Here is a 26,370-nt window from a genome sequence, read left to right as displayed (position 1 = left end):
GCTTCTATAGAAAGTTGTGAGGGAGGCTGTATTTGATCTTCTTCCTGGGTCTGGGATCTCCTGTCTGTCTTCTCCATCCCCTCTCTTTCCTCCTTTCGCCTTTTTTACCATCTCTCTCAGTTTCTTCCTTTCTTCTTGTGTTCTGTCGCGGTCGAGATACACCCTCCTGTATGCCGTCATGTCCCTTAATCGTGCTTTCTCCTGCAGGATCCTGGTCCAAGTCGCTTCTGCCTTGAAGGTCACTCTCACTGGCCGGGTTCTTTTTTTTACAAACCCCCCTATTCTCCGAAAATTTTCCAGCTGGGTCATATCGTCTTCTCCTATTGCTTTCATGATGCTTTCAATTGCTTTTTTCCCCTTGTTTTCTTGCTTCATATGTTTCCCCTTCAACTTCCTGGAGCCCATACACAAAGACTGACCTCACCCTTTCCTTCTCCCACTGCATATCCCTGTGTATCCCCTCATTTAATTTGGTTTCCTCCACTGCAGCTTTCCTTTCATCAGTTTCACTGGCTAATGTACTTGGGCTCAGTGGCCTGTCATTTTCCCTTCTCGGCTTTCCTTGGGCTCTGTTGTTGTCTGTTAGGGCCTCCACATAAAGCTTAGCTCTTTCATTTGCTACAGTCTCCTCTGATAGAGCATCTCCATGCAGTTGTGCTCCTTCTTTCCCTACAGTCCCCTTATTTGTGGCTGAGGTAGCAGTCTCTGTTGTCAATCCCAAAATGTTCTTTAGTTCTTTAGGCTGTTTCAGATTTTTCAATTCCTCTTCTAAACTCTGTATCCTAGCTTCTGCTGCTTTGACATGCACCTCCCACTTCCTGCTTTCCATATCTATCCTCTCTTCCATTCTCATGCTAAGTTCTTCTAGTTTCTTTTCCCATTCATGATCCCTTTTTATGAGCTCTGCTGCCCAATCTTCCTTTGCATTTTCCTCCTCCTGTCCCTTGGTTTTTCTTGTTGCTCTCTGGCAACCCATTTTTGTTTTATCCTGATTGCCTCAGAGTGGGAAACCTATGTAGTTCTGTATGTTAGCTTAGTAGTGTGTATGTCAGAGTGTGGGGGGGGGGAAGTAGTGGAGGAACTGTGGCTATGTGGGAGCTGAGTGGGGAGGGGTGGGGAGGGTTTGGGGTGAACGGGGGAGGGGAGGGTGATCGAGGGAGGGGAGGGATCAGGGGAAGTAGTGAGATGTCGGTGGTGAGGGGGGAGTGTATGTGTGTCCGGATATGTGTGTGTGTGTGTGTGTGTGTGTGTGTGTGTGTACTCACCTATTTGTACTCACCTATTTGAGGTTGCAGGGGTCGAGTCACAGCTCCTGGCCCCGCCTCTTCGCTGATTGCTACTAGGTCCTCTCTCTCCCTGCCCCATGAGCTCTATCATACCTCGCCTTAAAACTATGTATGGTTCCTGCCTCCACCACATCACTTTCTAGGCTATTCCATGGCCTGACTACTCTATGACTGAAGAAATACTTCCTAACATCCCTTTGATTCATCTGAGTCTTCAACTTCCAATTGTGACCTCTTGTGTCTGTGTCCCATCTCTGGAACATCCCGTCTTTGTCCACCTCGTCTATTCCGCGCAGTATTTTATATGTCGTTATCATGTCTCCCCTGACCCTCCTGGCCTCCAGTGTCGTCAGGCCGATTTCCCTCAACCTTTCTTCATAGGACAATCCCCGTAGCTCTGGGACTAGTCTTGTTGCAAACCTTTGCACTTTCTCTAATTTCTTGACGTGCTTGACTAGGTGTGGATTCCAAACTGGTGCTGCATACTCCAGTATGGGCCTGACGTAGATGGTGTACAGAGTCTTAAACGAATCCTTACTGAGGTATCGGAACGCTATCCGTAGGTTTGCCAGGCGCCCGTATGCTGCAGCAGTTATCTGATTGATGTGCGCCTCAGGAGATATGCTCGGTGTTATACTCACCCCCAGATCTTTTTCCTTGAGTGAGGTTTGCAGTCTTTGGCCATCTAAACTATATTGTGTCTGCGGTCTTCTTTGCCCTTCCCCAATCTTCATGACTTTGCATTTGGCAGGGTTAAATTCAAGGAGCCAGTTGCTGGACCAGGCTTGTAGCCTGTCCAGATCTCTTTGTAGTCCTGCCTGATCCTCGTCCGATTCGATTCTTCTCATTAACTTCACATCGTCTGCAAACAAGGACACTTCTGAGTCTATCCCTTCCGTTATGTCGTTCACGTATACCAAGAACAGCACAGGTCCTAGGACTGACCCCTGTGGAACCCCGCTTGTCACAGGCGCCCACTCTGACACCTCGTCGCGTACCATGACTCGTTGTTGCCTCCTTGTCAGATATTCTCTGATCCATTGCAGTGCCTTTCCTGTTATGTGTGCCTGGTCCTCTAGCTTTTGCAGTAACCTCTTGTGAGGAACTGTGTCGAAAGCCTTCTTGCAGTCCAAAAATACGCAGTCGATCCACCCCTCTCTCTCTTGTCTTACTTCTGTCACCTTGTCATAAAACTCTAGTAGGTTTGTGACACAGGATTTTCCTTCCCTGAAACCGTGCTGGTTGTCAATTATACACTTGTTTCTTTCCAGGTGCCCCACCACTCTCCTCCTGATGATCTTCTCCATGACCTTGCATACTATACACGTTAGTGATACAGGTCTGTAATTTAGTGCCTCATGTCTGTCTCCCTTTTTAAAAATTGGGGCTACATTTGCCATTTTCCATACCTCAGGGAGTTGCCCAGTTTCAAATGATGTGTTGAAGATCTTTGTTAATGGCTCACACAATATCTCTGCTCCCTCTTTAAGGACCCATGGAGAGATGTTGTCTGGTCCCACCGCCTTTGAGGTGTCAAGTTCGCATAGCAGCTTCTTCACCTCCTCCTTGGTTATATGTACCTCATCCAGTACTTGCTGGTGTGCCCCCCTGTTCTGATTTCTTGGAGTCCTACTGGTTTCCACTGTAAATACCTCTTTAAATCTTGTGTTGAGCTCCTGACATACCTCTCGGTCGTTTCTTGTGAATTCCCCATCACCCTTCCTCAGTCTGATTACCTGGTCCTTGACTGTTGTTTTCCTCCTGATGTGGCTGTACAACAGCTTCGGGTCAGTCTTTACTTTTGATGCTATGTCATTTTCATATTGTCTCTGAGCCTCCCTTCTCATCTGTGCATATTCGTTTCTTGCTCTTCGGCTGATTTCTTTATTTTCCTGAGTTCTCTGTCTTCTGTACCTTTTCCATTCTCTAGTACACCTAGTTTTTGCCTCCCTACACCTTTGGGTGAACCAAGGACTCGTTCTGTTCTTCCCATTATTTCTGTTTCCCTTGGTAACAAACCTCTCCTCTGCCTCCTTGCATTTTGTTGCTACATAGTCCATCATTTCTTGTACTGGTTTTCCTGTCAGTTCCCTCTCCCACTGAATGTCTTGAAGGAAGTTCCTCATGCCTGAGTAGTTCCCCCTTTTGTAGTTTGGTTTTTCCCAGCCTATTCCTGCTACTCTCTCCACTTGGAGCTCAACTATGTAGTCGAAGCACAGAACCACATGATCACTAGCTCCCAGGGGCCTTTCATACATGATACCCTCGATGTCCGAACTACTCACCTGGAGTTTACCTGGAGAGAGTTTCGGGGGTCAACGCCCCCGCGGCCCGGTCTGTGACCAGGCCTCCTGGTGGATCAGCGCCTGATCAACCAGGCTGTTGCTGCTGGCTGCACGCAAACCAACGTACGAGCCACAGCCCGGCTGATCAGGAACTGACTTTAGGTGCTTGTCTAGTGCCAGCTTGAAGACTGCCAGGGGTCTGTTGGTAATCCCCCTTATGTGTGCTGGGAGGCAGTTGAACAGTCTCGGGCCCCTGACACTTATTGTATGGTCTCTTAACGTGCTAGTGACACCCCTGCTTTTCATTGGGGGGATGGTGCATCGTCTGCCAAGTCTTTTGCTTTCGTAGTGAGTGATTTTCGTGTGCAAGTTCGGTACTAGTCCCTCTAGGATTTTCCAGGTGTATATAATCATGTATCTCTCCCTCCTGCGTTCCAGGGAATACAGGTTTAGAAACCTCAAGCGCTCCCAGTAATTGAGGTGTTTTATCTCCGTTATGCGCGCCGTGAAAGTTCTCTGTACATTTTCTAGGTCGGCAATTTCACCTGCCTTGAAAGGTGCTGTTAGAGTGCAGCAATATTCCAGCCTAGATAGAACAAGTGACCTGAAGAGTGTCATCATGGGCTTGGCCTCCCTAGTTTTGAAGGTTCTCATTATCCATCCTGTCATTTTTCTAGCAGATGCGATTGATACAATGTTATGGTCCTTGAAGGTGAGATCCTCCGACATAATCACTCCCAGGTCTTTGACGTTGGTGTTTCGCTCTATTTCGTGGCCAGAATTTGTTTTGTACTCTGATGAAGATTTAATTTCCTCATGTTTACCATATCTGAGTAATTGAAATTTCTCATCGTTGAACTTCATATTGTTTTCTGCAGCCCACTGAAAGATTTGGTTGATGTCCGCCTGGAGCCTTGCAGTGTCTGCAATGGAAGACACTGTCATGCAGATTCGGGTGTCATCTGCAAAGGAAGACACGGTGCTGTGGCTGACATCCTTGTCTATGTCGGATATGAGGATGAGGAACAAGATGGGAGCTAGTACTGTGCCTTGTGGAACAGAGCTTTTCGCCGTAGCTGCCTCGGACTTTACTCTGTTGACTCTGTTAGTGAGGAAATTATAGATCCATCGACCGACTTTTCCTGTTATTCCTTTAGCGTGCATTTTGTGCGCTATTACGCCATGGTCACACTTGTCGAAGGCTTTTGCAAAGTCTGTATATATTACATCTGCATTCTTTTTGTCTTCTAGTGCATTTAGGACCTTGTCGTAGTGGTCCAATAGTTGAGACAGACAGGAGCGACCTGTTCTAAACCCATGTTGCCCTGGGTTGTGTAACTGATGGGTTTCTAGATGGGTGGTGATCTTGCTTCTTAGGACCCTTTCAAAGATTTTTATGATATGGGATGTTAGTGCTATTGGTCTGTAGTTCTTTGCTGTTGCTTTACTGCCCCCTTTGTGAATACAAGGTCCAACCTTGCTGGTTCATCCTCTCCTCTCTCTCTGGTAGTGTCTCTAACATGTTGATGCATGAGGTTCTCCAGTACCACATCCATCATCTTGGCTCTCCATGTTTCGGGATCCCCATGGGGCTCCAGGTTTTCCCAGTCAATCTCCTTGTGATTGAAATCACCCATAACTAGTAACTTTGCTCCCCCCATGTGTGCTCTTCTGGCCACCTCGGCTAGTGTGTTGATCATTGCTCTGTTGCTCTCATCGTATTCTTCTCTTGGCCTCCTGCAGTTCTGTGGTGGGTTGTACATTACTGCAATTATCACCTTATGTCCCTCAGACTGGATTGTTCCTACTAAGTAGTCCCTTTCGCCCATGCCATCCATTCCTTCCATTTTCTCAAAACCCCACTGGTTTTTAATGAGCAGTGCAACTCCTCCTCCCCCTCTCCTCCCTCTGTCTTTCCTGAAGATTTGATATCCGGATGGAAAGATTGAATCTGTTATTATTCTGGTGAGTTTTGTTTCTGTGAGTGCTATTATGTCTGGGGATGTCTCTTTGATTCTTTCGTGCCACTCCTCATACTTGTTTGTTATTCCATCTGCATTTGTATACCACACCTTCAACTTCTTTTCTAAGAGTGTGGTCTGGGAAGTATATTGGGGTTGGGGAAGTGGGAGACCTGGTAAGGAACTATGGGTTGTTGCTGTGGGGGTGAAGTTTGTAATGTAGTGGGTGGGGGCATTGGATGTGGCATGGGTGTTTTGATTTAGAGTGTTTGGTTGCACTGGGGTTGACCTGGTTGGGAGGCTTCTATAGAAAGTTGTGAGGGAGGCTGTATTAGATCTTCTTCCTGGGTCTGGGATCTCCTGTCTGTCTTCTCCATCCCCTCTCTTTCCTCCTTTCGCCTTTGTACCATCTCTCTCAGTTTCTTCCTTTCTTCTTGTGTTCTGTATCATAGGTGATACAGTACTTGTAGTGCACCTCAACATTACAGAGGTACATAATGGATCCAGGGGACTGTAACTCAACATTACAGAGGCACATAATGGATCCAGGGACTGTACCTCAGCCCTGCAACCACAAATAGGTGAGTACAAATAGGTGAGTACACACACACACACACACACACACACACACCCTGTGTGTGTGTGTGTGTGTGTGTGTGTGTGTGTGTGTGTCAGTGTGTAATTTTGTGTGTAATTGTGTGTGGAATTATGTGTGGGTTTATTATGTACTGAAAGGTAGGTGGCTTGTGCGTTTAAGGTAAGTCTCAGTGGTCCTTGGCTGCCCATACCTTCTTGTGACCTGACACCCCAACCTCCTGGGACTTACCAGGTGTGTGTGTGTGTGTGTGTGTGTGTGTGTGTGTGTGTGTGTGTGTGTGTGTGTGTGTGGTGTGTGTGTGTGTGTGTGTGTGTGTGTGTGTGTGTGTGTGTGGTGTTTGTGTGTGTGTGTGTGTGTGTTTGTGTTTGTGGGTGTGTGTGTGTGTGTGTGTGTGTGTGTGTGTGTGTGTGTGTGTGTGTGTGTGTGTGTGTGTGTGTTTGTGTGTGTGTGTATGTGGGTGTGTGTGTGTATGTGTGTGTGTGTGTGTGTGTGTGTGTGTGTGTGTGTGTGTGTGTGTGTGTGTGTGTGTGTGTGTGTGTGTGTAATTATGTGTCGAATTATGTGTGGGTTTATTATGTGTCTGAAAAGTAGGTGGCTTGTGCTTGGAGGGTAATGTAGATTCTCAGTTGTCGCTTGTGTCCACAACCTCTTGTGACCTGACTCCCACCCTTGCAGTGTTGCCTATATCACCTGCTTATAGTGAGTTAATCGCCTTGTTCAATGGATTACCATTTGCTAAACCTTATTGAATACTTGAGTGCCTATTCTTTATCGTGCTATGAGAGTTAGACCATTCACATTCAGCTTGGCGGTTAATTGGAACCTGGACCCCACACCCAAACAACCGCTCATAGGTGATACAGTACTTGTAGTGCAGCTGTAGCAGTGTAGATTGTCCAGGTCGATGTGACGTCCTGGAGTAGATCCAGCTCGATGTACGTCCTGGCGTAGATCCACCTCAATTTCTTCTCGTTAATAATGTACCCTATTCACTGTATTTCTTTCACTGGTCACACTATTGTTTCACTTTATTAAAATCTTGGGTGACACTTGGCAACGCCGCCTTCACACTAGCCTGCGCCACGACGCTTTTATTTTCCAGATCACTTTCAAAATTGTGGCTCTCCCCACACTTGTGTGGCTCAGGCAATTAAAAAAAAACACTTCTAGGATTGTTGACTACCCTGACACACTTAGCAACCTTTGCAGAACACTTAGTAGCCCTCAAAAACACTTAAATCCCCGGAGCACCGACGGCGTGACTAGCCCGCTCGCTGTGAGTGTGTGTGTGTGTGTGTGTGTGTGTGTGTGTGTGTGTGTGTGTGTGTGCGTGTGTGTGTGTGTGTGTGTGTGTGTGCGTGTGTGCGCGTGTGTGTGTTGTGTGTGTGTACTCACCTAATTGTACTCACCTAATTGTGGTTGCAGGGGTCGAGACTCAGCTCCTGGCCCCGCCTCTTCACTGATCGCTACTGGATCCTCTCTCTCTCTGCTTCCTGAGCTTTGTCATACCTCTTCTTAAAACTATGTATGGTTCCTGTGTGTGTGTGTGTGTGTGTGTGTGTGTGTGTGTGTGTGTGTACTCACCTATTTGTACTCACCTATTTGTGGTTGCAGGGCTGAGGTACAGTCCCTGGATCCATTATGTGCCTCTGTAATGTTGAGGTACAGTCCCCTGGATCCATTATGTACCTCTGTAATGTTGAGGTACAGTCCCTGGATCCATTATGTACCTCTGTAATGTTGAGGTACAGTCCCTGGATCCATTATGTACCTCTGTAATGTTGAGGTACAGTCCCTGGATCCATTATGTATCTCTGTAATGTTGAGGTACAGTCCCTGGACCCATTATGCACCTCCGTAATGTTGAGGTACAGTCCTTGGATCCATTATGTACCTCTGTAATGTTGAGGTACAGTCTCTGGATCCATTATGTACCTCTGTAATGTTGAGGTACAGTCCCCTGGATCCATTATGTACCTCTGGAATGTTGAGGTACAGTCCCTGTACCCATTATGTACCTCAGTAATGTTGAGGTACAGTCCTTGGATCCATTATGTACCTCAGTAATGTTGAGGTACAACCCCTGGGCCCATTATGTACATCTGTAATCTTTTGACTACCGCCTACAGGATATGTCTGGAGTATATAATAAACATTAAACAAAAACTAACAATTATCATCTTGCTAAATAACACAAAGATGTCTGTCGAGCTTCTCTCTCTCTCTCTCTCTCTCTCTCTCTCTCTCTCTCTCTCTCTCTCTCTCTCTCTCTCTCTCTCTCTCTCTCTCTCTCTCTCTCTCTCTCTCTCTCTCCGTGTAATTAATACTTAATAACGACGGACTAGTTACCAGTCTGGTGGTACTTTTAGTTACTAGTTTGAATCTCGGCTCTAGATAATTCTAGTTACATTCTAGCTATTCTTTCACTTCTGTAGAACCACGTCCAGTTCGTAGGGACGACTAATGTCAGTTTATTAGTTGAAGCCAACCCAAGAACCTGCCATCCTGTTTCTCCATCCCAAGAACCTGCCATCCTGTATCTCCAACCCAAGAACCTGCCATCCTGTTTCTCCATCCCAAGAACCTGCCATCCTGTTTCTCCAACCCAAGAACCTGCCATCTTGTTTCTCCAACCCAAGAACCTGCCATCCTGTTTCTCCAACCCAAGAACCTGCCATCCTCTTTCTCCATCCCAAGAACCTCCCATCCTGTTTCTCCAACCCAAGAACCTGCCATCCTGTTTCTCCAACCCAAGAACCTGCCATCTTGTTTCTCCAACCCAAGAACCTGCCATCCTGTTTCTCCAACCCAAGAACCTGCCATCCTCTTTCTCCATCCCAAGAACCTGCCATCCTGTATCTCCAACCCAAGAACCTGCCATCCTGTTTCTCCAACCCAAGAACCTGCCATCCTGTTTCTTCATCCCAAGAACCTGCCATCCTGTTTCTCCAACCCAAGAACCTGCCATCCTGTTTTTCCAACCCAAGAACCTGCCATCCTGTATCTCCAACCCAAGAACCTGCCATCCTGTATCTCCAACCCAAGAACCTGCCATCCTGTATCTCCAACCCAAGAACCTGCCATCCTGTATCTCCAACCCAAGAACCTGCCATCCTGTTTCTCCAACCCAAGAACCTGCCATCCTGTTTCTCCAACCCAAGAACCTACCATCTTGTTTCTCCAACCCAAGAACCTGCCATCTTGTTTCTCCAACCCAAGAACCTGCCATCCTGTTTCTCCAACCCAAGAACCTGCCATCCTCTTTCTCCAACCCAAGAACCTGCCATCCTGTTTCTCCATCCCAAGAACCTGCCATCTTGTTTCTCCAACCCAAGAACCTGCCATCCTGTTTCTCCAACCCAAGAACCTGCCATCTTGTTTCTCCAACCCAAGAACCTGCCATCTTGTTTCTCCAACCCAAGAACCTGCCATCTTGTTTCTCCAACCCAAGAACCTGCCATCCTGTTTCTTCATCCCAAGAACCTGCCATCCTGTTTCTCCATCCCAAGAACCTGCCATCCTGTTTCTTCATCCCAAGAACCTGCCATCCTGTTTCTCCATCCCAAGAACCTGCCATCCTGTTTTTCCATCCCAAGAACCTGCCATCCTGTTTCTTCATCCCAAGAACCTGCCATCCTGTTTCTCCAACCCAAGAACCTGCCATCCTGTTTCTCCAACCCAAGAACCTGCCATCCTGTTTCTCCAACCCAAGAACCTGCCATCTTGTTTCTCCAACCCAAGAACCTGCCATCCTGTTTCTCCAACCCAAGAACCTGCCATCTTGTTTCTCCAACCCAAGAACCTGCCATCCTGTTTCTCCAACCCAAGAACCTGCCATCTTGTTTCTCCAACCCAAGAACCTGCCATCCTGTTTCTCCAACCCAAGAACATGCCATCCTGTATCTCCAACCCAAGAACCTGCCATCTTGTTTCTCCAACCCAAGAACCTGCCATCCTGTTTCTCCAACCCAAGAACCTGCCATCTTGTTTCTCCAACCCAAGAACCTGCCATCTTGTTTCTCCATCCCAAGAACCTGCCATCCTGTTTCTCCAACCCAAGAACCTGCCATCTTGTTTCTCCAACCCAAGAACCTGCCATCTTGTTTCTCCAACCCAAGAACCTGCCATCCTGTTTCTCCATCCCAAGAACCTGCCGTCCTGTTTCTCCAACCCAAGAACCTGCCATCCTGTTTCTCCAACCCAAGAACCTGCCATCCTGTTTCTCCAACCCAAGAACCTGCCATCTTGTTTCTCCAACCCAAGAACCTGCCATCCTGTTTCTCCATCCCAAGAACCTGCCGTCCTGTTTCTTCATCCCAAGAACCTGCCATCCTGTTTCTCCAACCCAAGAACCTGCCGTCCTGTTTCTCCAGCCCAAGAACCTGCCGTCCTGTTTCTCCAACCCAAGAACCTGCCGTCCTGTTTCTCCAGCCCAAGAACCTGCCATCCTGTTTCTCCAACCCAAGAACCTGCCGTCCTGTTTCTCCAACCCAAGAACCTGCCGTCCTGTTTCTCCAACCCAAGAACCTGCCGTCCTGTTTCTCCAACCCAAGAACCTGCCATCCTGTTTCTCCAACCCAAGAACCTGCCATCCTGTTTCTCCAACCCAAGAACCTGCCGTCCTGTTTCTCCAACCCAAGAACCTGCCGTCCTGTTTCTCCAACCCAAGAACCTGCCGTCCTGTTTCTCCAATCCAAGAACCACCATGAACCAGGATCAATATGAACCAGGATCACCATGAACCAGGATCACCATGAACCAGGATCACCATGAACCAGGATCACCCTGAACCAGGATCACCATGAACCACGATCACCATGAACCACGATCACCATGAACCACGATCACCATGAACCACGATCACCATGAACCACGATCACCATGAACCAGGATCACCATGAAACAAGATCACCATGAACCAGGATCACCATGAACCAGGATCAATATGAACCAGGATCACCATGAACCGGGATCACCATGAACCAGGATCACCATGAACCAGGATCACCATGAACCACGATCACCATGAACCACGATCACCATGAACCACGATCACCATGAACCAGGATCACCATGAACTAATATCACCATGAACCAGGATCAATATGAACCAGGATCACCATGAACCAGGATCACCATGAACCAGGATCACCATGAACCAGGATCACCATGAACCAGGATCACCATGAACCAGGATCACCATGAACCACGATCACCATGAACCAGGATCACCATGAACCACCATCACCATGAACCAGGATCACCATGAACCAGGATCACCATGAACCAGGATCACCATGAACCAGGATCACCATGAACCGGGATCACCATGAACCAGGATCACCATGAACCAGGATCACCATGAACCACGATCACCATGAACCACGATCACCATGAACCACGATCACCATGAACCAGGATCACCATGAACTAATATCACCATGAACCAGGATCAATATGAACCAGGATCACCATGAACCAGGATCACCATGAACCAGGATCACCATGAACCAGGATCACCATGAACCAGGATCACCATGAACCAGGATCACCATGAACCACGATCACCATGAACCAGGATCACCATGAACCACCATCACCATGAACCAGGATCACCATGAACCAGGATCACCATGAACCACGATTACTATGAATTAGGATCACCATGAACCAGGATCACCATGAACAAGGATCATCATGAACCAGGATCACCATGAACCAGTATCACCATGAACCAGGATCACCATGAACCACGATTACTATGAACCAGGATCACCATGAACCAGGATCACCATGAACCAGGATCACCATGAACCAGGATCGCCATGAACCAGGATCACCATGAACCAGGATCACCATGAACCAGGATCAGCATGAACCAGGATCAGCATGAACCAGGATCACCATGAACCAGGATCACCATGAACCACGATCACCATGAACCACGATCACCATGAACCACGATCACCATGAACCACGATCACCATGAACCAGGATCACCATGAACCAGGATCACCATGAACAAGGATCACCATGAACCAGGATCACCATGAACCAGTATCACCATGAACCAGTATCACCATGAACCAGTATCACCATGAACCACGATCACCATGAACCAGGATCACCATGAACCAGTATCACCATGAACCAGGATCACCATGAACCAGGATCACCATGAACCACGATCACCATGAACCACGATCACAATGAACCACGATCACCATGAACCAGGATCATTATGAACCAGGATCACCATGAACCAGTATCACCATGAACCAGTATCACCATGAACCAGGATCACCATGAACCAGTATCACCATGAACCAGTATCACCATGAACCAGTATCACCATGAACCACGATCACCATGAACCAGGATCACCATGAACCAGTATCACCATGAACCAGGATCACCATGAACCAGGATCACCATGAACCAGTATCACCATGAACCACGATCACCATGAACCAGGATCACCATGAACCACGATCACCATGAACCAGGATCACCATGAACCAGGATCACCATGAACCAGTATCACCATGAACCAGGATCACCATGAACCAGGATCACCATGAACCAGTATCACCATGAACCAGGATCACCATGAACCAGGATCACCATGAACAAGGATCACCATGAACCAGGATCACCATGAACCAGGATCACCATGAACCAGGATCACCATGAACCAGGATCACCATGAACCACGATCACCATGAACCACGATCACCATGAACCACGATCACCATGAACCAGGATCACCATGAACCAGTATCACCATGAACCAGGATCACCATGAACCAGGATCACCATGAACAAGGATCACCATGAACCAGGATCACCATGAACCAGGATCACCATGAACAAGGATCACCATGAACCAGGATCACCATGAACCACGATCACCATGAACCACGATCACCATGAACCAGGATCACCATGAACCACGATCACCATGAACCAGGATCACCATGAACCAGGATCACCATGAACCAGCATCACCATGAACCAGGATCACCATGAACCAGGATCACCATGAACCACGATCACCATGAACCAGGATCACCATGAACCAGGATCACCATGAACCAGGATCACCATGAACCAGGATCACCATGAACCAGGATCACCATGAACCAGTATCACTAACCTGTCTCTTCCTCCCTCAGGATGGGGTGAGGCAGTAGGCCAGCCTAGGCCTACTGGCCCTCCAGTGCCAGCAGCGGCCTACCTGTTGTGCTTCTGTTACGGGATCGCCGTTGTTGCTTCTGTTTGGCTGTTAATGGGGCTGTACAAGGTAGGCTTTACTGTTTTTGTTTCTGTTGGAAGCGACTGTTTGAGAAGGTATGATTATGTTGTTAATGTTATCTGTTTGTTTCTGTTGTGTGTTGAGACGAGTATGTTAGTATCTGTTGTCTCTGTTAACAGGTGTACATCTGTTGCTTGTTAGATGACATGTTATGACTGTTGTCTCTGTTAACAGGTGTACATCTCTTGTCTGTTAGATGACATGCTATGACTGCTGTCTCTGTTAACAGGTGTACATCTCTTGTCTGTTATATAACATGTTACTACTGTTGTCTCTGTTAACAGGTGTACACCTGTTGTTTGTTAGATAACATATTATAATTGTTGTCTCTGTTGACAGGTGTACATCTGTTGTTTGTTAGATAACATGTTATGACTGTTGTCTCTGTTAACAGGTGTACATCTCTTGTCTGTTAGATGACATGTTATGACCGTTGTCTCTGTTAACAGGTGTACATCTCTTGTCTGTTAGATAACATGTTATGACTGTTGTCTCTGTTAACAGGTGTACATCTGTTGTTTGTTAGATAACATGTTATGGTTGTTGTCTCTGTTAACAGGTGTACATCTGTTGTTTGTTAGATAACATGTTGTGACTGTTGTCTCTGTTAACAGGTGTACATCTCTTGTCTGTTAGATAACATGTTATGACTGTTGTCTCTGTTAACAGGTGTACATCTGTTGTTTGTTAGATATGTTATGACTGTTGTCTCTGTTAACAGGTGTACATCTCTTGTCTGTTAGATAACATGTTATGACTGTTGTCTCTGTTAACAGGTGTACATCTCTTGTCTGTTAGATAACATGTTATGACTGTTGTCTCTGTTAACAGGTGTACATCTCTTGTCTGTTAGGTGACATGTTATGACTGTTGTCTCTGTTAACAGGTGTACATCTCTTGTCTGTTAGATAACATGTTAAGACTGTTGTCTCTGTTAACAGGTGTACATCTCTTGTCTGTTAGATAACATGTTATGGTTGTTGTCTCTGTTAACAGGTGTATATCTGTTGTTTGTTAGATAACATGTTATGACTGTTGTCTCTGTTAACAGGTGTACATCTGTTGTTTGTTAGATAACATGTTATGACTGTTGTCTCTGTTAACAGGTGTACATCTCTTGTCTGTTAGATAACATGTTATGACTGTTGTCTCTGTTAACAGGTGTACATCTGTTGTTTGTTAGATAACATGTTATGACTGTTGTCTCTGTTAACAGGTGTACATCTCTTGTCTGTTAGATAACATGTTATGACTATTGTCTCTGTTAACAGGTGTACATCTCTTGTCTGTTAGGTGACATGTTATGACTGTTGTCTCTGTTAACAGGTGTACATCTCTTGTCTGTTAGGTGACATGTTATGACTGTTGTCTCTGTTAACAGGTGTACATCTGTTGTTTGTTTGATGACATGTTATGACTGTTGTCTCTGTTAACAGGTGTACATCTGTTGTTTGTTAGATGACATGTTATGACTGTTGTCTCTGTTAACAGGTGTACATCTGTTGTTTGTTAGATGACATGTTATGACTGTTGTCTCTGTTAACAGGTGTACATCTGTTGTTTGCTAGGTGACATGTTATGACTGTTGTCTCTGTTAACAGGTGCACATCTGTTGTTTGTTAGGTGACATGTTATGACTGTTGTCTCTGTTAACAGGTGTACATCTGTTGTTTGTTTGATGACATGTGATGACATGTTATGACTTCTCTGTTAACAGGTGTACATCTGTTGTTTGTTTGATGACATGTTATGACTGTTGTCTCTGTTAACAGGTGTACATCTGTTGTTTGTTAGATGACATGTTATGACTGTTGTCTCTGTTAACAGGTGTACATCTGTTGTTTGTTTGATGACATGTTATGACTGTTGTCTCTGTTAACAGGTGTACATCTCTTGTCTGTTATGTGACATGTTATGACTGTTGTCTCTGTTAACAGGTGTACATCTGTTGTTTGTTAGATAACATGTTATGACTGTTGTCTCTGTTAACAGGTGTACATCTGTTGTTTGTTTGATGACATGTTATGACTGTTGTCTCTGTTAACAGGTGTACATCTGTTGTTTGTTAGATAACATGTTATGACTGTTGTCTCTGTTAACAGGTGTACATCTCTTGTCTGTTAGGTGACATGTTATGACTGTTGTCTCTGTTAACAGGTGTACATCTGTTGTTTGTTAGATAACATGTTATGACTGTTGTCTCTGTTAACAGGTGTACATCTGTTGTTTGTTTGATGACATGTTATGACTGTTGTCTCTGTTAACAGGTGTACATCTGTTGTTTGTTAGATAACATGTTATGACTGTTGTCTCTGTTAACAGGTGTACATCTGTTCTTTGTTAGATAACATGTTATGACTGTTGTCTCTGTTAACAGGTGTACATCTGTTGTTTGTTAGATAACATGTTATGACTGTTGTCTCTGTTAACAGGTGTACATCTGTTGTTTGTTAGATAACATGTTATGACTGTTGTCTCTGTTAACAGGTGTACATCTGTTGTTTGTTAGATAACATGTTATGGTTGTTGTCTCTGTTAACAGGTGTACATCTGTTGTTTGTTAGATAACATGTTATGGTTGTTGTCTCTGTTAACAGGTGTACATCTGTTGTTTGTTAGATAACATGTTATGACTGTTGTCTCTGTTAACAGGTGTACATCTGTTGTTTGTTAGATAACATGTTATGACTGTTGTCTCTGTTAACAGGTGTACATCTGTTGTTTGTTAGATAACATGTTATGACTGTTGTCTCTGTTAACAGGTGCACATCTGTTGTTTGTTAGGTGACATGTTATGACTGTTGTCTCTGTTAACAGGTGTACATCTGTTGTTTGTTTGATGACATGTTATGACTGTTGTCTCTGTTAACAGGTGTACATCTGTTGTTTGTTTGATGACATGTTATGACTGTTGTCTCTGTTAACAGGTGTACATCTGTTGTTTGTTAGATGACATGTTATGACTGTTGTCTCTGTTAACAGGTGTACATCTGTTGTTTGTTTGATGACATGTTATGACTGTTGTCTCTGTTAACAGGTGTACATCTCTTGTCTGTTACGTGACATGTTATGACTGTTGTCTCTGTTAACAGGTGTACATCTGTTGTTTGTTAGATAACATGTTATGACTGTTGTCTCTGTTAACAGGTGTACATCTGTTGTTTGTTTGATGACATGTTATGACTGTTGTCTCTGTTAACAGGTGTACATCTGTTGTTTGTTAGATAACATGTTATGACTGTTGTCTCTGTTAACAGGTGTACATCTCTTGTCTGTTAGGTGACATGTTATGACTGTTGTCTCTGTTAACAGGTGTACATCTGTTGTTTGTTAGATAACATGTTATGACTGTTGTCTCTGTTAACAGGTGTACATCTGTTGTTTGTTTGATGACATGTTATGACTGTTGTCTCTGTTAACAGGTGTACATCTGTTGTTTGTTAGATAACATGTTATGACTGTTGTCTCTGTTAACAGGTGTACATCTGTTGTTTGTTAGATAACATGTTATGACTGTTGTCTCTGTTAACAGGTGTACATCTGTTGTTTGTTAGATAACATGTTATGACTGTTGTCTCTGTTAACAGGTGTACATCTGTTGTTTGTTAGATAACATGTTATGACTGTTGTCTCTGTTAACAGGTGTACATCTGTTGTTTGTTAGATAACATGTTATGGTTGTTGTCTCTGTTAACAGGTGTACATCTGTTGTTTGTTAGATAACATGTTATGGTTGTTGTCTCTGTTAACAGGTGTACATCTGTTGTTTGTTAGATAACATGTTATGACTGTTGTCTCTGTTAACAGGTGTACATCTGTTGTTTGTTAGATAACATGTTATGACTGTTGTCTCTGTTAACAGGTGTACATCTGTTGTTTGTTAGATAACATGTTATGGTTGTTGTCTCTGTTAACAGGTGTACATCTGTTGTTTGTTAGATAACATGTTATGACTGTTGTCTCTGTTAACAGGTGTACATCTGTTGTTTGTTAGATAACATGTTATGACTGTTGTCTCTGTTAACAGGTGTACATCTGTTGTTTGTTAGATAACATGTTATGGTTGTTGTCTCTGTTAACAGGTGTACATCTGTTGTTTGTTAGATAACATGTTATGGTTGTTGTCTCTGTTAACAGGTGTACATCTGTTGTTTGTTAGATAACATGTTATGACTGTTGTCTCTGTTAACAGGTGTACATCTGTTGTTTGTTAGATAACATGTTATGACTGTTGTCTCTGTTAACAGGTGTACATCTGTTGTTTGTTAGATAACATGTTATGACTGTTGTCTCTGTTAACAGGTGTACATCTGTTGTTTGTTAGATGACATGTTATGACTGTTGTCTCTGTTAACAGGTGTACATCTGTTGTTTGTTTGATGACATGTTATGACTGTTGTCTCTGTTAACAGGTGTACATCTGTTGTTTGTTAGATGACATGTTATGACTGTTGTCTCTGTTAACAGGTGTACATCTGTTGTTTGTTTGATGACATGTTATGACTGTTGTCTCTGTTAACAGGTGTACATCTCTTGTCTGTTAGGTGACATGTTATGACTGTTGTCTCTGTTAACAGGTGTACATCTCTTGTCTGTTAGATAACATGTTAAGACTGTTGTCTCTGTTAACAGGTGTACATCTGTTGTTTGTTAGATAACATGTTATGACTGTTGTCTCTGTTAACTGGTGTACATCTGTTGTTTGTTAGATAACATGTTATGACTGTTGTCTCTGTTAACAGGTGTACATCTGTTGTTTGTTAGATGACATGTTATGACTGTTGTCTCTGTTAACAGGTGTACATCTGTTGTTTGTTAGATGACATGTTATGACTGTTGTCTCTGTTAACAGGTGTACATCTGTTATTTGCTAGGTGACATGTTATGACTGTTGTCTCTGTTAACAGGTGTACATCTGTTGTTTGCTAGGTGACATGTTATGACTGTTGTCTCTGTTAACAGGTGCACATCTGTTGTTTGTTAGGTGACATGTTATGACTGTTGTCTCTGTTAACAGGTGTACATCTGTTGTTTGTTTGATGACATGTTATGACTGTTGTCTCTGTTAACAGGTGTACATCTGTTGTTTGTTTGATGACATGTTATGACTGTTGTCTCTGTTAACAGGTGTACATCTGTTGTTTGTTAGATGACATGTTATGACTGTTGTCTCTGTTAACAGGTGTACATCTGTTGTTTGTTTGATGACATGTTATGACTGTTGTCTCTGTTAACAGGTGTACATCTCTTGTCTGTTATGTGACATGTTATGACTGTTGTCTCTGTTAACAGGTGTACATCTGTTGTTTGTTAGATAACATGTTATGACTGTTGTCTCTGTTAACAGGTGTACATCTGTTGTTTGTTTGATGACATGTTATGACTGTTGTCTCTGTTAACAGGTGTACATCTGTTGTTTGTTAGATAACATGTTATGACTGTTGTCTCTGTTAACAGGTGTACATCTCTTGTCTGTTAGGTGACATGTTATGACTGTTGTCTCTGTTAACAGGTGTACATCTCTTGTCTGTTAGGTGACATGTTATGACTGTTGTCTCTGTTAACAGGTGTACATCTGTTGTTTGTTTGATGACATGTTATGACTGTTGTCTCTGTTAACAGGTGTACATCTGTTGTTTGTTAGATAACATGTTATGACTGTTGTCTCTGTTAACAGGTGTACATCTCTTGTCTGTTAGATAACATGTTATGACTGTTGTCTCTGTTAACAGGTGTACATCTCTTGTCTGTTAGGTGACATGTTATGACTGTTGTCTCTGTTAACAGGTGTACATCTCTTGTCTGTTAGATAACATGTTAAGACTGTTGTCTCTGTTAACAGGTGTACATCTGTTGTTTGTTAGATAACATGTTATGACTGTTGTCTCTGTTAACAGGTGTACATCTGTTGTTTGTTTGATGACATGTTATGACTGTTGTCTCTGTTAACAGGTGTACATCTGTTGTTTGTTAGATGACATGTTATGACTGTTGTCTCTGTTAACAGGTGTACATCTGTTGTTTGTTAGATGACATGTTATGACTGTTGTCTCTGTTAACAGGTGTACATCTGTTGTTTGCTAGGTGACATGTTATGACTGTTGTCTCTGTTAACAGGTGCACATCTGTTGTTTGTTAGGTGACATGTTATGACTGTTGTCTCTGTTAACAGGTGTACATCTGTTGTTTGTTAGATAACATGTTATGACTGTTGTCTCTGTTAACAGGTGTACATCTGTTGTTTGTTAGATAACATGTTATGACTGTTGTCTCTGTTAACAGGTGTACATCTGTTGTTTGTTAGATAACATGTTATGACTGTTGTCTCTGTTAACAGGTGTACATCTGTTGTTTGTTAGATAACATGTTATGGTTGTTGTCTCTGTTAACAGGTGTACATCTGTTGTTTGTTAGATAACATGTTATGGTTGTTGTCTCTGTTAACAGGTGTACATCTGTTGTTTGTTAGATAACATGTTATGACTGTTGTCTCTGTTAACAGGTGTACATCTGTTGTTTGTTAGATAACATGTTATGACTGTTGTCTCTGTTAACAGGTGTACATCTGTTGTTTGTTAGATAACATGTTATGGTTGTTGTCTCTGTTAACAGGTGTACATCTGTTGTTTGTTAGATAACATGTTATGACTGTTGTCTCTGTTAACAGGTGTACATCTGTTGTCTGTTAGATGACATGTTATGACTGTTGTCTCTGTTAACAGGTGTACATCTGTTGTTTGTTAGATAACATGTTATGACTGTTGTCTCTGTTAACAGGTGTACATCTGTTGTTTGTTAGATAACATGTTATGACTGTTGTCTCTGTTAACAGGTGTACATCTGTTGTTTGTTAGATAACATGTTATGACTGTTGTCTCTGTTAACAGGTGTACATCTGTTGTTTGTTAGATGACATGTTATGACTGTTGTCTCTGTTAACAGGTGTACATCTGTTGTTTGTTTGATGACATGTTATGACTGTTGTCTCTGTTAACAGGTGTACATCTGTTGTTTGTTAGATGACATGTTATGACTGTTGTCTCTGTTAACAGGTGTACATCTGTTGTTTGTTAGATAACATGTTATGACTGTTGTCTCTGTTAACAGGTGTACATCTGTTGTTTGTTAGATAACATGTTATGACTGTTGTCTCTGTTAACTGGTGTACATCTGTTGTTTGTTAGATAACATGTTATGACTGTTGTCTCTGTTAACAGGTGTACATCTGTTGTTTGTTAGATAACATGTTATGGTTGTTGTCTCTGTTAACAGGTGTACATCTGTTGTTTGTTAGATAACATGTTATGACTGTTGTCTCTGTTAACAGGTGTACATCTGTTGTTTGTTAGATAACATGTTATGACTGTTGTCTCTGTTAACATGTGTACATCTGTTGTTTGTTAGATAACATGTTATGGTTGTTGTCTCTGTTAACAGGTGTACATCTGTTGTTTGTTAGATAACATGTTATGACTGTTGCCTCTGTTAACAGGTGTACATCTGTTGTTTGTTAGATAACATGTTATGACTGTTGTCTCTGTTAACAGGTGTACATCTGTTGTTTGTTAGATAACATGTTATGGTTGTTGTCTCTGTTAACAGGTGTACATCTGTTGTTTGTTAGATAACATGTTATGATTGTTGTCTCTGTTAACAGGTGTACATCTGTTGTTTGTTAGATAACATGTTATGACTGTTGTCTCTGTTAACAGGTGTACATCTGTTGTTTGTTAGATAACATGTTATGACTGTTGTCTCTGTTAACAGGTGTACATCTGTTGTTTGTTAGATAACATGTTATGACTGTTGTCTCTGTTAACAGGTGTACATCTGTTGTTTGTTAGATAACATGTTATGACTGTTGTCTCTGTTAACAGGTGTACATCTGTTGTTTGTTAGATAACATGTTATGACTGTTGTCTCTGTTAACAGGTGTACATCTGTTGTCTGTTAGATGACATGTTATGACTGTTGTCTCTGTTAACAGGTGTACATCTGTTGTTTGTTAGATAACATGTTATGACTGTTGTCTCTGTTAACAGGTGTACATCTGTTGTTTGTTAGATAACATGTTATGACTGTTGTCTCTGTTAACAGGTGTACATCTGTTGTTTGTTAGATAACATGTTATGACTGTTGTCTCTGTTAACAGGTGTACATCTGTTGTTTGTTAGATAACATGTTATGACTGTTGTCTCTGTTAACAGGTGTACATCTGTTGTTTGTTAGATAACATGTTATGACTGTTGTCTCTGTTAACAGGTGTACATCTGTTGTTTGTTAGATGACATGTTATGACTGTTGTCTCTGTTAACAGGTGTACATCTGTTGTCTGTTAGATGACATGTTATGACTGTTGTCTCTGTTAACAGGTGTACATCTGTTGTTTGTTAGATAACATGTTATGACTGTTGTCTCTGTTAACAGGTGTACATCTGTTGTTTGTTAGATAACATGTTATGACTGTTGTCTCTGTTAACAGGTGTACATCTGTTGTTTGTTAGATAACATGTTATGACTGTTGTCTCTGTTAACAGGTGTACATCTGTTGTTTGTTAGATAACATGTTATGACTGTTGTCTCTGTTAACAGGTGTACATCTGTTGTTTGTTAGATAACATGTTATGACTGTTGTCTCTGTTAACAGGTGTACATCTGTTGTTTGTTAGATAACATGTTATGACTGTTGTCTCTGTTAACAGGTGTACATCTGTTGTTTGTTAGATGACATGTTATGACTGTTGTCTCTGTTAACAGGTGTACATCTGTTGTTTGTTAGATAACATGTTATGGTTGTTGTCTCTGTTAACAGGTGTACATCTGTTGTTTGTTAGATAACATGTTATGACTGTTGTCTCTGTTAACAGGTGTACATCTGTTGTTTGTTAGATAACATGTTATGACTGTTGTCTCTGTTAACAGGTGTACATCTGTTGTTTGTTAGATAACATGTTATGGTTGTTGTCTCTGTTAACAGGTGTACATCTGTTGTTTGTTAGATAACATGTTATGACTGTTGTCTCTGTTAACAGGTGTACATCTGTTGTTTGTTTGATAACATGTTATGACTGTTGTCTCTGTTAACAAGTGTACATCTGTTGTTTGTTAGATAACATGTTATGGTTGTTGTCTCTGTTAACAGGTGTACATCTGTTGTTTGTTAGATAACATGTTGTGACTGTTGTCTCTGTTAACAGGTGTACATCTGTTGTTTGTTAGATAACATGTTATGACTGTTGTCTCTGTTAACAGGTGTACATCTGTTGTTTGTTAGATAACATGTTATGACTGTTGTCTCTGTTAACAGGTGTACATCTGTTGTTTGTTAGATAACATGTTATGACTGTTGTCTCTGTTAACAGGTGTACATCTGTTGTTTGTTAGATAACATGTTATGACTGTTGTCTCTGTTAACAGGTGTACATCTGTTGTTTGTTAGATAACATGGTTGTTGTCTCTGTTAACAGGTGTACATCTGTTGTTTGTTAGATAACATGTTGTGACTGTTGTCTCTGTTAACAGGTGTACATCTGTTGTTTGTTAGATAACATGTTATGACTGTTGTCTCTGTTAACAGGTGTACATCTGTTGTTTGTTAGATAACATGTTATGACTGTTGTCTCTGTTAACAGGTGTACATCTGTTGTTTGTTAGATAACATGTTATGGTTGTTGTCTCTGTTAACAGGTGTACATCTGTTGTTTGTTAGATAACATGTTATGACTGACGTGATCTTCCTGTCATGTCATTTGTTCTGTAATCATGTGATGATTATTATGATGATTATTATGATTATTATGATGATTATTATGATTATTATGATGATTATTATGATTATTATTATGATTATTATGATGATTATTATTATTATTATTATGATTATTATGATGATTATTATGATGACTATTATGATTATTATGATGATTATTATGATTATTATGATGATTATTATGATTATTATTATGATTATTATGATTATTATGATGATTATTATGATGATTATTATGATGATTATTATGATGATTATTATGATTATTATGATGATTATTATGATTATTATGATGATTATTATGATTATTATGATGATTATTATGATTATTATGATGATTATTATTATGATTATTATGATTATTATGATGATTATTATGATTATTATTATGATTATTATGATTATTATGATTATTATGATGATTATTATTATGATTATTATGATGATTATTATGATGATTATTATGATGATTATTATGATTATTATGATGATTATGATTATTATGATGATTATTATGATTATTATGATGATTATTATGATTATTATGATGATTATTATGATGATTATTATGATGATTATTATGATGATTATTATGATTATTATGATGATTATTATGATGATTATTATGATTATTATGATGATTATGATGATTATTATGATGATTATTATGATGATTATTATGATGATTATTATGATTATTATGATGATTATTATGATGATTATTATGAAGATTATTATGATTATTATGATGATTATGATGATTATTATGATGATTATTATGATGATTATTATGATGATTATTATGATGATTATTATGATTATTATGATGATTATTATGATGATTATTATGATGATTATTATGATTATTATGATGATTATGATGATTATTATGATGATTATTATGATGATTATTATGATGATTATGATGATTATTATGATGATTATTATGATGATTATTATGATGATTATGATGATTATTATGATGATTATTATGATGATTATTATGATGATTATTATGATTATTATGATGATTATTATGATGATTATTATGATTATTATGATGATTATGATGATTATTATGATGATTATTATGATGATTATTATGATGATTATTATGATGATTATTATGAGTTTGTAAGATATATAAACCTGTTTTGTTAAATATTAAGAGATAAGTTAGTGTAAGGGAACCAAGACTCTTCAATATACTATCTTTAAATATAAGTGCAAGGGGACCAAGACTTCAATATACTATCTTTAAATATAAGTGTAAGGGGACCAAGACTCTTCAATATACTATCTTTAAATATAAGTGTAAGGGGACCAAGACTCTTCAATATACTATCTTTAAATATAAGTGCAAGGGGACCAAGACTTCAATATACTATCTTTAAATATAAGTGTAAGAGGACCAAGACTCTTCAATATACTATCTTTAAATATAAGTGTAAGGGGACCAAGACTCTTCAATATACTATCTTTAAATATAAGTGTAAGGGAACCAAGACTCTTCAATATACTATCTTTAAATATAAGTGTAAGGGGACCAAGACTCTTCAATATACTATCTTTAAATATAAGTGTAAGGGGACCAAGACTCTTCAATATACTATCTTTAAATATAAGTGTAAGGGAACCAAGACTCTTCAATATACTATCTTTAAATATAAGTGTAAGGGGACCAAGACTCTTCAATATACTATCTTTAAATATAAGTGTAAGGGGACCAAGACTCTTCAATATACTATCTTTAAATATAAGTGTAAGGGAACCAAGACTCTTCAATATACTATCTTTAAATATAAGTGTAAGGGAACCAAGACTCTTCAATATACTATCTTTAAATATAAGTGTAAGGGAACCAAGACTCTTCAATATACTATCTTTAAATATAAGTGTAAGAGGACCAAGACTCTTCAATATACTATCTTTTAATATAAGTGTAAGGGGACCAAGACTTCAATATACTATCTTTAAATATAAGTGTAAGGGGACCAAGACTCTTCAATATACTATCTTTAAATATAAGTGTAAGGGAACCAAGACTTCAATATACTATCTTTAAATATAAGTGTAAGAGGACCAAGACTCTTCAATATACTATCTTTTAATATAAGTGTAAGGGGACCAAGACTCTTCAATATACTATCTTTAAATATAAGTGTAAGGGGACCAAGACTCTTCAATATACTATCTTTAAATATAAGTGTAAGGGGACCAAGACTTCAATATACTATCTTTAAATATAAGTGTAAGGGGACCAAGACTTCAATATACTATCTTTAAATATAAGTGTAAGGGAACCAAGACTCTTCAATATACTATCTTTAAATATAAGTGTAAGGGGACCAAGACTTCAATATACTATCTTTAAATATAAGTGTAAGGGGACCAAGACTCTTCAATATACTATCTTTAAATATAAGTGTAAGAGGACCAAGACTCTTCAATATACTATCTTTAAATATAAGTGTAAGGGGACCAAGACTCTTCAATATACTATCTTTAAATATAAGTGTAAGAGGACCAAGACTCTTCAATATACTATCTTTAAATATAAGTGTAAGGGGACCAAGACTCTTCAATATACTATCTTTAAATATAAGTGTAAGGGGACCAAGACTTTTCAACACACTTGTAGTTGTCTTTAAGATGGATGTTGATAAGTTGCTCAAGTCATTTCCTGATGAGCCAGGCTGTGGTGCATGCACTGATCTGTATGTGACTAGCACCAACAGATCACTTGATCAAATTAGCGACTGAGAGATCTGGTTTAGGGCCAGATGCAAAGGCAGTGACTCCCGATGGTCTTTATACGTCAAGAGGCCAGGAGCTGTAACTCGACCCCTGCAACCACATATAGGTGAGTGGAGTATGCACCACTGCCCTGGACCTCGCCTCACACACACCTTTGTGTACTCACCTGTTTGTGACTGTAGAGGTCGAGTCACAGCTCCTGTGTGTGTGTGTGTGTACTCACCTAATTGTACTCACCTAATTGTGGTTGCAGGGGTCGAGACTCAGCTCCTGGCCCCGCCTCTTCACTGATCGCTACTGGATCCTCTCTCTCTCTGCTTCCTGAGCTTTGTCATACCTCTTCTTAAAACTATGTATGGTTCCTGCCTCCACTACTTCACTTGCTAGGCTATTCCACTT

At 40.9% G+C, this 26,370-nt stretch overlaps 1 protein-coding gene across 2 annotated transcripts in view; it reads left to right on the top strand.

Annotated features, from left to right (window-relative positions):
• Rcd6 (Reduction in Cnn dots 6) overlaps positions 1-26,370 on the top strand; it is a 136,196-nt gene that overhangs the window by 65,506 nt on the left and 44,320 nt on the right. For both annotated transcript variants that reach the window (XM_070104183.1, XM_070104182.1), the window contains one exon: positions 13,306-13,433. In XM_070104183.1, coding sequence (XP_069960284.1) covers positions 13,419-13,433 — 15 coding nt within the window. In that variant the 5' untranslated portion in view covers positions 13,306-13,418. The remainder of the gene's footprint in view (positions 1-13,305; positions 13,434-26,370) is intronic.

Source organism: Cherax quadricarinatus, chromosome 89, assembly GCF_038502225.1.
Source record: "Cherax quadricarinatus isolate ZL_2023a chromosome 89, ASM3850222v1, whole genome shotgun sequence".
Classification (NCBI taxonomy): domain Eukaryota; kingdom Metazoa; phylum Arthropoda; class Malacostraca; order Decapoda; family Parastacidae; genus Cherax; species Cherax quadricarinatus.
The sequence above is the reverse complement of the archived record's forward strand: the minus strand, read 5'-3'. Positions and strand labels throughout refer to the sequence as shown.